At 32.7% G+C, this 12,071-nt stretch overlaps 1 protein-coding gene across 1 annotated transcript; it reads right to left on the bottom strand.

Moving 5' to 3' along the window:
• Positions 1-614: 614 nt before the first annotated feature.
• On the bottom strand, positions 615-1,533 carry LOC120208977. Its single transcript, XM_039208080.1, has one exon. It carries the CDS (start codon positions 1,478-1,480, stop codon positions 665-667), a length of 816 nt encoding a protein of 271 aa, XP_039064011.1. The 5' UTR covers positions 1,481-1,533; the 3' UTR covers positions 615-664.
• Between the last annotated feature and the right edge of the window lie 10,538 nt (positions 1,534-12,071).

Raw genomic sequence — 12,071 nt, 5'->3', positions numbered from 1 at the left:
TAATCACCAACTACATTTTCAACACCACAATTGTTTATTAAAAAAAATTTAACCATACAAGCAACATATTAACATATGTAAACCTTATTTCAGAAAGCTAACACACAATGTACATTGATTTTGAAATCAAACCATATTTTTTCTGTTTAAATATTTTTGTGTATCTCTATTTATTTAAAATTAAATAAACTAAGTATTATCTTTATTTTTTTAATTAAATTACTAATTATGATTCAATTACATTATATAAAACTCTTTTAGGATCGTTGGATGAGGGATCAAAGGCTGAGATTAACTCATTATTTTTTCAGTGAATATATTCTCATTTTTACGTACTATTAATCTCAACTTTTGATTTATACTCATCCAACCTCATGAGCGTGTGAATTACAAAGATGAATCACTAAGGAACAAACAAAAACCGGAAGAGTTTTGTTTTGGATGTGGGTAGGTCATATATCATGTGTGATATGATTGCTTCAATAATTTAACGGGGAAAAAACAGTTTATCTCTGTAAAAACCGGAAACATTTGTTACCTTTTTATAAACTCAGGAATGGATCAATGATGGAAAGTTCTATTCTAAATCATTGATCTTTGCGACATTTATCAGAATGTTTTAATAAGTTCATAAAAAGGGTAGTTTTACAATTTCCCAGGGCCCTTAATTAGCTTGATTCAAAGCTCTAGCAAGGCCATTCATGGCACTATAACCCAAGCAGCCAAGCAAGCCTTGCCTGTAAGGCAAGAATGTCTTCTTCCTCATCTCTTCAGCTTGTGCACTATTTGCAGTGTAGAGCAACTCATGCGGCGATGGTGGAACCCTCCTTTTCCCTATCCCGTTCATCGGCTTCTTCTTCTTCGATTCACCACCTCCACTAGGTTTTGGCTTCTCTTCCTTTGCTAGAGAGAATGAAATCGTTGACCATAACTTATGATAATTATTGTTGCTGCTTCTTCCTTCACTCTTGCTCCTCAGAAAATCCTTCAAGAAAACCCATCTCTTTGAGCTTCTTCTCCCAGCTTTGATGCTGTAACCTTTATTGGCCCTTAAATCTTCTTCTTCTTCGTCGTCCTCGTGTTCGAGATCCAGCAATGGAGCCAAAACCTGAGGCCTTTCCAAATGAGTGGATAGCTTCATGGGTCTGATCTTTCCGTCAAAGAAAAACTCATCGGCCGAACGAATGGATCCTGTTCGACCCGGCCCCGACGGCTCGGAGAATTCGAAACCAGGAGAAGAGGGTTGGGTCGTCGATGAAAACACCACCATCGAAGAACCAAGTGATGATGATGCCATTGCGAAATGCATAGGGCTAGCCGGTGCACTGTAAAAGAAGCCGCCGTTGATGAACCCGGGTCTTGGTCCGAGCGCCCGTCCGGCGCTCGAAGGCGCACTGGCGAAGGGCGTAGAGCTGGTGCTTTCGTAGTAGCCTTCATGGAGAACTTGATGAGTGTGGACATTTGGGGTTCGGAATTCCATTTGTTTAGTCAGTGAAGAAGATGAGCAAAGTGAATGTGTTTAGGATTTGGCCATACATGTCACGCACAAATATTTACCGAACAAAATGTTTAAAATTTTGTTTCGTTTTAAAAACATAATAAATATATATATTCTACTCGCGTATAAATATTAATAAAACTAATCTAGACAAAATAAATTAATCTTAATTTACTTATTATATACCATTTAAAAATAAATTATATAAATAAACTACTGACATAATTATATATGCCACCAAAAGTCAAAAGTAACATCATATATATATCTTACTGATACTAATAATATATATGACTTCTAAAAAGATGTTCGAGAGACTCCTCACTGCTTGTCATTATTTCTATTATACCCTACGCATGAAAATCAACACGCGCTAAGTATAACTCAATGAAACAGTAATAAGTTAAGGCGAGATAAAACATGAAAATGTAATAAATATAACCAAAATAACTTCAATAAATTATTAAACTTACAAACCGACTTATTCAATCCAATATCTTCATCGTAACATGAAATTCATCTCATTTCATGATTTCACAAATATCATGACAAATAATAATATCTAATAAAATAATCATATCGTACTTTCTGATAACTTGACATAATTCATAACTTTCAAATTCATTTTCACAGCGCAATGCATATTTATAAGAACACAAGGTACGCGAGTAGAACATAAGGTGCGCACTAGGCACATCACAGTGTCAATCTTAACTAAAACATGTAATACACTTCAAGTGTTATCATAACATGAGCACGAACGATGTAGATCATTATGTACACAAATGTATCATAACTTAACTAATAACTGGAAAGTACTTAACTTAATAGCATGTCAAATGTACCTACGACTCTCAATACAACATACAATGAGCTTATCTATCATAATAGAATGATTAATTAATCAACGTTTGAGAATCATAAGCCTTCAAAATTTATCATCATAAAAATTATACTTGGACAGTTCATACCCTAAATCCTTCATAAAACTTATTAAAAATATCATGGAAATCATCCATAATTAAAAATTATAAATCATACTTGAAAATAAAATGAGGTTAACTTATCGCAAGTCGGCCTCAATCATAATAATTAAATAAATAAACTGAATTCTCCTTTGCATCACTACCGAACCTTTATATACTAATTCTTTACTCGCGTGCTTTGTCCTTTCCTTTCGGATCGTTCGGATCGCTAGGTTTATCGTAATCTGACAACATTATATAATAACATAAAATATTCAAATATATGTTAGTATCGAACTAACATAATCCAAATTTAATAATATACAAGTCTATAAAAATAAAACCGATGCTAAATCGATATCAATTAAATCATATTTCCACCATACTTGAATCTTCCCAAAATGATTATTCTATTCCACAAATACTTAATTTCATCACAATTCCTCCAACTTGTATCAACTTCATAATCAAGTCACAAATTTTAAATTCTTTATAGAATTCACCTTAACTTTTCCATTAAATTCATAATAGCCCTTCACTATTGTGACCTTGTCACATTAATTACATAAAATTTCCAACACCTTAATAAAATAGTTAAATCAACACTTAAACATTAAAAAGCTTGCAATTTCATCCCAAAGTTTCTTAATTTTTTTTGAATTCAACCTCCAATCTCTATAAACTTACAATTAAATCCCAACTTAATAATTAAACTAAAAAATCAACATGCTACAAAATTTCCAGAATTATTCTAATTTACTCAAATGGTACTTTCACATTTAAAAACTTGCAATCAAGTACCTATATTTTTAGGACCATTAGAATTCCACCCCTAAATTTTACCAAATTCGCAATTTGGTTCCAAACAACTTTGCAATTTAAATTTCCAGCATTCAAATACTAAAAATTAACATTGAACACCCCAAATATCACATTCTTGCAATAATATCCCACAATTCTCAAAACTTCTAAATTAGCCCTTTTTCTTTTTCAAGCTTCCAAATTGATCTCCTATTTACATAAAACACTTCTAATATCCATACAAGACCATAGGAATTATTTCAACATTCCCCCCCTAAATTTTCCTAAGGGTCGAACCCATATAGTGCTTTAGGACATGGTTTTCATTCAATTTCAAGCATAAATTCAACTCCCTCATATCAAATTCATGTTATTCTTACCATTACAACATAAAATTGAATCAAAATCCAATCAATCCCTAAAACCCTAAAGTGGTCAAATGCTTTAGATCACTCTACACTTGATTTTAAACATAATACATGCTTGAGGATTAATCTCCAACATCAAAAACACAATAATCTTTCATTAATTATGCAAACTCCATAAACCCTACATAACCCTAACTTTCAATCTCAACACATAAGCTTGTTCACCATGTAATACTTATATCAAATGATAGAGAATTTCTTGTAGATTAATTCTCTATTTCACAATTTAGTCCAAAAATCAATCATGTAAGCTTAAAAATCAAAAATAAAATACTTACCTAGAAGCAATGGTGGTTTCGGCCTTGAGCTTGGAGATGGCTGAAATTGTTCTAAATTGCTTGATCATTCTAGTATAAATTAACCTTAACATATGACACTTTAATAATATAATTGAATTTAAAATTCAATTAATGAGAAATTCCAAAAATACCATTAATGAATCTTAAAAATTACCAATTGCAATTGCATTATCTTCCATTAAAATATTCCTTAGTCAAAGATGAACAAATTTTTACTTTGGTCATGCAACTTTCAAAAAGTGCATTTTAGTCGCTAAAATTTCCACTATTCAAATAAATCTGAAAAATTACACTAACCTGAGCTAAATTTATCTGATCTATAATATGGAAATAACATTTCCAATCATTCTCTAACCTCCTTCAAATTTTCGTAAAATTCCAGTTCGATATGATTATCCAATTTTTATACCTAACTTTAACGCTTTATAGCTTTTAAAATAAATCACGTACCAAAAATTTGATTACCATAAAAATCCTTATTTTAGGCCAAACGATTCATTTACAGGCTAAAAATATATAACTTTTCAAAATTACATTTTTAGTCCTTAAACTTTTCAAAGTTTATACTTTAGTCATTAAACTTTCAAAACTTATATTTTAGTTACTAGTCAAAATTTAGGGTATTACAATTATTCCTCCCCCCCTTAAATAAAATTCATCCTTGAATTTTCCATACGTGTTTACATACCTAGATTAAAAATATGAGGAAACTGTATTTTCATGTCTTCTTCTCGTTCCCAAGTCACTTCCTCAACTTTATGGTTCCACAAAAAAACTTTCACCAGTGCAATAGACTAATTCATGAGTTCTTTGACTTCATGAGCTAAAATATTTACTGGTTCTTCTTCATATAATAGATCCAACTGAATTTCAATTTCCTCCGGTGTAATGATATGCAAAGGATTCGATTGATACTTCCGAATCATCGATACATGAAACACATTATGAATCTTATACATCTCTTAAGGTAATGCCAACTGATAAGCTACCATACCAACTTTCTTAATAATCTCGTACAGGTTGATGAATTTTGGACTTAACTTCCCTTTGCGCCCGATTCTCAGAACCTTTTTCCATGGTGATACTTTCAGAAACACTTTATCGCCTTCTTGAGACTCAATCATTTTTTCTTTTCAAATCAACATGTGATTTTTTCTGTTAGCAGCTATCTTGAGATTATCTTGAATTAATTTCACTTTGTCCTCCACTTCCTTGATCAAATCTAGGCCAATTATATCTTGATCTTTTAATTCATACCAATTCAAGGGCGTTCGACATTTTCTTCCATATAAGGCTTCAAAAAGAGTCATTTTGATACTCGATTGATAATTATTGTTATAAGAAAATTTTGCCAAAGGCAAACACTTTTCCCACGATCTTTTAAAATCAATAACATACGCCCTTAGCATGTCTTCAAGTATTTGAATGGTTCGCTCTGATTGACCATCTATCTGAGGATGATAAGTTGTGCTAAAGTTTAGTCGAGTTCCCAAGGCTTCATGCAGAAACTTCCAGAATCTCAAAGTAAACCTTAGGTCTCTTTCAGAAATTCTCGAGACATGTACTCCATGAAGTCGTACTATTTCTCTGATGTACAATTCAACATATTTATCCATTGAATAATCCTCTCGAACTGGAATAAAGTATGATGTCTTAGTCAATCTATCCACAATCACCCAGATCGAGTCTTTCTTACTGGGTGTCAAAGGTAAACCTGTCACAAAATCCATGGTAACTTTTTCCCACTTCCACTGAGGAATGAAAATAGGTTACATCAAACCAGATGGCACATGATGCTCTGCTTTCACATGCTGACATGTCAAACCGATACATCTTATTTCCTCCTGGGTGCATAGTCGAAGGACTATAATGAGCCTTAGAAAGAATACCCTTTTTCAATTCTTCGTCATCGAGTATGGAATTCGACCCCGATAATACAAACATCCATCGGGCTTGATTTCAAAATCTTTCATTTCACTTTTCTTTACTAGATCGATCATTTCTAAACATTTCTTATCTTTGCTACGGTGGTCTTTGATTCAATCTAATAGTACATACATCAACCTCAATTCTGCAACAAGTGAACCATCATTTTTCATTGATAATCAAGCATCTAAAGCTCTCGAAGTAGAGAATACCATTCGGCTAAGTGATGATAGTCAATAACCACATCATAATCTTTTAGAAGTTTGATCCATCTCCTCTGCCTTAAATTCAATTCTTTCTAAGTGAGTAAATACTTTAAACTTTTACGATCTGTATAGCGTGAGCAATCAAAGAGACCATTTGATCATGTGGTGGAAGATGGATGCCAATCTGCTCCCTTGCTGGACAAAAAAGAGACCCGAGCTAAGTCCTAATTTCATTTTTATATTTATACATGATCATTTGCTTCTTAACCCTGCATTTTCGGCTATACGTGTATCGGTACTATATTTATGTATTTTTATTATATTTATAATTTCTTTTACATGAATATGTACTTGTATTCCAGCTCAAGTAAATGTACTCAATGCAACCAAACAAGAAAAATAAACCAGTAAAAAACTAAACCACACTATACAACCCAGCAAGAACACCTAAGAAGATCAACAAAAACAACCTCCCCCACCTTTAAATAGTCATCCCGTAAGAGCAAGCTCTCTGGATTAGGCATGATAATTTAACCCGAAATTGATAGGTTCCAACTCAATCCGATCCGATAGGGTTAGATTTTTTATTTGAAAAAAAAAATTGGATTCAGGTTGCGTCGGTCAGATTTTTTAAGGGACGAGGTCGGGTCGAGTTAGGGCGAAGGGTGAAAAAAACTTCGACCCGACCTGATCCGGAGATAATAATGTGATTTCATTAAAATTTTATTATTCTTTTAATTAAGACCTTATTTTATATTGGGTCGAATTTATACTCTAGAAATTAAAATTGGGTTGGAGTCAGGTGGATGATATATATTTTCGGATATGAATGATATATATAATTTTCAAGTCAAATCAAGTTCGGATGGAAGATACATATTTCCTAATCGGGTCGGATTGACTAAAAACTGACTCTAACTCGATCCATGGCCATCCCTACTCCAGACTTAATCCTTATCCTACTCATCTTCACTTGATGTATTATATCTATAATTATATTTGAGATACTAATTTGTTTTTATATGTTAACGAATCATTGGGTAAGATGTTATATTTTCGTTCATTAATTTATCTAAATATTTCAACTTTTTAAAATTAAATATTAAAATAGCACACATCTTTTATTACTTTTATAAGTGTTTAAAGATAATTTTTTTTACAAGATTTACTTATTTTCCCTTGCTTATCTCACTATCATCGTGTTCAAGTAGAGCGTTGGTAAGTTATGTATGTATTCATTGTTAATTGGTTAAGAAAATTTTGAACAAATACTACCTAGTAATCATTCTAAACTAATAAAATATGTGATATAAAAAATATTAATTTAACAAATTAAAAAATAAAATATTTAATCTTAAGAAATAAAATATTAAAGCAAATTAGCGTTTTTCACCCAATGAAATATGAGTAAGCAATATCAAGGCCGTTGAACTAAACTTGAACAATAGTTTTAAACCTAAGATCGAACCTAGCCCAAACTCTTACCCTATGTCCGCTCAACTACATTACAACTTACAGTTGCACAATTTCCCTGCTTGTCTTGTTGTCTTCTTTGCTTTCAGCTACATTTTCTGTTTAAAAAAATAGCCATCCAAACACAAAAAAGAGCATCAGAAGGAGAATGTCACACCCCGATTTTTATTGCTTAAGTTAATTTATTTTAATTGAAAAGTATTGAGGACTAAATTGCTAAATTTGGAAAGTTTTGGGGTCGTTTTATGAACTTTTTATTGTTTAGGGACTTGGAACATAATTGATTCAGCCACCTTTGTCTTAAAAAAATGTTCTCATCTATGGAAGCAAAATCCCAAAATTAGAATTCTAGAGAATTCCTTCATCCCCAACCTGTTACCCTCGTCACCCCTCCATTCATTGGCCCACGGCTAGCTGTTGCGTTTATCGTCGTTACCAATCGCACCGGCATCACCTCACAAGTAAACCCCGACTGTCAGCCACCTCTAATAGTCGTCGTTCATCATGAAATTAAAGAAGACCATTCAAACCACTAGTATCTGATCTCAGCCACAGTTCGTCAGTGAGCGCCACTGTCGGCATGAGTCGATGCGCCACTTCGTCCCGAGCAAAACTCTAGTGGTTGATATTCGAGCCTCGTTGTCGTCTGCCATAGAGATACCTCGAAAGCTTTGTCAAAGATTTTAACTTCCCCGTTGGTTTTCATCGTTTGGGAGCGATTTCGATGTCAGTTCACCTCACCACCTCTACCTTAAAGGTCCCTGAGTCCGTCAGACCAAAACCCAGTCAGGTTTGCTCCTCACTGTTGCGGTCTTCGTCGTTAGGGTGAGCTTTTCATTTAGTTTCTTAATTATTTCTCGTATTGTTGGTCGATTTATGTTGTGATATTGATTGATTTTGGGTCTTTGGTTGTTTTGGGAGCTTTTGGTTGCCATCCTCCGTCCTTGACGCCGCCGTCGTGTGTGGGCTTCGTTCCCTATCAAATTTCCAGAAAAAATAAGTCAACTCGTGAGTCAACCAGTTGAGTCAATCCATCAAGTCAACTTGGGCCGAATTGACCGAGTCAACCCGTAGACTTGTTCGTAGACTTTGACCCATTGACCATTGGCCGTTAACTTTGACCAAAACTTGTTGAGTCTGAATTTTCAAAAAATCATATTTTATGTTTTTCGACTTCTTGAGTCTGAATTTGTTTCATCAAATTCGAACTTGGTAAGTTGTTTTTCAGCATTTTAATTTTTTATTCGAATAATTCTCCTGATTAAGTCCTGTTCTTGACGTATATTCTTTTGCTATGTATCCGAAATATTATGAGACATGGAAATCAAGTGTGAGAGCAATCGATTTGGGTTCAATTGGTCAATATATATGGCATAAAAATCGATGTAATATTTTACTACATTTTGTATGCTTTCCGGAACTTGTTGATAATTGGTAACTGTATCAATGAAATAATTGGTCATTTAGGTATAATTAATTATTTCTGGACTCGAACATAATTACGATACAAAGACAATAAAATGTATAAGACTTGGATAGCTCTCATAAAAAACTAGAAGACCGTTTGAAAACAATTATAAGTTTAGTGATTCATTAATAAATGAATTAACCTCAGGATCCGTAAATTTTGATTAATTTCTTTAAAGGTTAAATATCGAGAATATTTGGATAAGAAATTACAAAAATAACCCTATGGAGTAAAATTACAAGAGTACCCTCGTACTATAAAAAGACCAAGATTACCCTTGAAAGTGAAAAACAACCATGAAATGACATACTTGACCAAATTACCATAAAAATGTACATATATTTGGATTGAATAGAATTACCTAAATGTTCTTGAGCTGTGAAATAACTAAAATAACCTCCAATATTCAAAGGATCAAAATACTCTTGAACCCTAAAAGGACTGAAATATCTTGAACTCTAATTGACCAAGTAACATCGAGTACAAAAATAACCTAAATACCCTCATGACCTAGAAATAAGTGAATGCTATTGGATAATTCTGGAAACACCTAGAAAACCTAAGTATTATATCGTCATACTCCACAAGTACGTTGGTCATCTTGGAGTCTATTGCAATATATAAATAACCTAGAAAACCTAAGTATTATATCGTCATACTCCACAAGTACGTTGGTCATCTTGAAGTCTATTGCAATATATAAATAAAACAAATACCATCAGAATACGTACTGTTCCTCAAGATCTGTTTAATGATGGTTATGAAGATGATCAGTTCGACTAGTGTTGTCAGTATTAAAGTGTGAAAATTCTTGAAGTGCATCGATTTGAGTGGTTGACAGGTATCGTAGTGATGGGATTTGTTATGTTCGAGTTGACCCAATATCCTGATAAATTGACATAAATCTTGAATACCGTAAATCTTCATTTCACCCTTATTGGATTAAGTTGCTAAGAATCCACTAGAAATCAAAGTGTCTGAAATATACCTGATGGCCTAAATAATGGAATCGCTCTGGTTATATCTGAAATCTTAATTTATTCTGATGTAAAGATTCTTAAATACCTTTCTGATACACTTGAAATCCTAAATGGCATGAAACATCAATCTCTGAATGTATGTTTAGATCCATTAGCAATTAAACCTTTTAATAGGGATCTAGATCCTGAAATTCGATCAATTCTGCGTAAGTTCATATTTTCTATCCCTGATAATTTCCAAGCGCCTTCGAAAAATATCTGGATCTTCTAGTGTGCTCCCTATTCACAAAAATGTTTTATCTGATTTATATAAAGTACATTTTTTATATATAGTTTATGATTTGTGACACAAGGTACAATTAGCTCCTGATTTATGATATTAATGTCTACTATTTGATATGTTTTATTTGGGGTATTGTCTAGGTAGGTGTCTGGAAACTCTGAGGTTCAACTAGTTGGTAAATCCTTTTTGTTATGATCATTCATATTAGACTCCTAGATCCTATAGGTCTAGGGTAATTCCTTATGAATGTTTGTTATGGGGTACTGCATTTGGTGTACGGTTGAAAGGAAACTTTGTATTTTAAATAAAAACCCAACTTCTAATTTCTATTTTTTGATATTACTGGTTTTATCTTAAATTGTTTTATTGGGTAGGATTTTAGAGTCTCCGAGGTTCAGCTAGCTGGTAAATCATTTCTGTTCTGATCATTCATATTGGACTCCTAGATCCTAGAGGTCTAGGGTAAGTCTTTATGGATGATGTCCTGTGGAATTTCACCTGGAGTATTCGGATGGAGGGTACTACAGTGATTTTAAAAACCTGTTTTTACTGAAATAACTACTACTGTTTTTAAATTAGGATTACATTTTATTCTGGTTTTGGAGGAACACACTATAAGTCTATTTTAATCTCCGAATCTGGTCTTCTGAATGTTTCTTCTGAGCTATAAGCTACTTGTCTGTTACCTGAAGAAATATCAGTGAAATCTCAGCTCATCACGAAAACCTGTAGATGTTTGAATCAGTGAGAATTTTTATGCTTGTCATTTATCTGCATGTCCTTCAGTATCACTTGGTAGTTTTATATTATTGAGCTCCCCAAAGCTCACTCTTTTACTCACCATTTTTGGTTGAAAGAATCGATCCAGTACAGCTATCGACTTCAGTAATGGGAGTTCATTCATTTTGGTTTGCATAGTATGGTACAAGCGTAATTAGGGGCATGTAAGTCACATTTGATTTTTATACTGAGTTTGGAACTTGTATGATTTTAATTTTGTTTGTATTATATGAATGGTTTTCTGAATCTTTATTTTATTTATAAATTATTTTATGATTTTACATGTTTTAACAAAAAAATTAATTTTTTCTGAATTTTTATTATAGATCACTCTGATGGCCCTAATGTGACACCTCGAATCGGATCGGATCGGATCACTTGTATCGCTATGAGGGTGTTACAAAGAAGCCATGGAAATTACTATATTTTCTTCACCAACTTTTCTCTTATTTTTTCTTGTAATTTCACTATTTTTTTTATCCCCGGAAAACAATCTCCGTGAGAACGATAAGCCAACAGCCTATGAAGCTCCCAAAGATTTCAATTTTCCCACTAGTCTTCTCCCAAGTTAATATTGGTACGGACGGATAGGATTTTAGGTTAAAAGAGAAAATTTATAAAATTTTAAAAGTAAAAATATATTATCAATAAAAAATATAAAACTTATATTTAAATTATATAATAATTTAAAATTTTTGGGTTAATTGGCAGTTGGTGCGTGTAATGTTGGCTATGTGCTTGACTCTTCGTCGGAAAAGTTCTAAGCTATCTTGAATGGTAGTTGTAGTTTCTCTCCTATAGGGTAAGAAGGGACGATAGGTGGATTAAGTAGTCGACTCTTGAAAATTTAAAATTATTTATATATATTTTTAAAATTTTTCCTATATATTTTTTATTAAAAATTTATTTTCACTATTAAAATTTTATAAATTCAAATTTCATAACATAAAGCATGCATATGTAC

Source organism: Hibiscus syriacus, unplaced genomic scaffold (genome assembly GCF_006381635.1).
Source record: "Hibiscus syriacus cultivar Baekdansim isolate YM2019G1 unplaced genomic scaffold, ASM638163v2 tig00017959_pilon, whole genome shotgun sequence".
Classification (NCBI taxonomy): domain Eukaryota; kingdom Viridiplantae; phylum Streptophyta; class Magnoliopsida; order Malvales; family Malvaceae; genus Hibiscus; species Hibiscus syriacus.
Note: the sequence above shows the minus strand (reverse complement) of the source record. Positions and strands in the feature narration are given on the sequence as shown.

What these genes read in the sequence shown, in the direction of transcription:
- LOC120208977 (XM_039208080.1), bottom strand. Translation starts at nt 1,480, where the DNA reads ATGGAATTCCGAACCCCAAATGTCCACACTCATCAAGTTCTCCATGAA.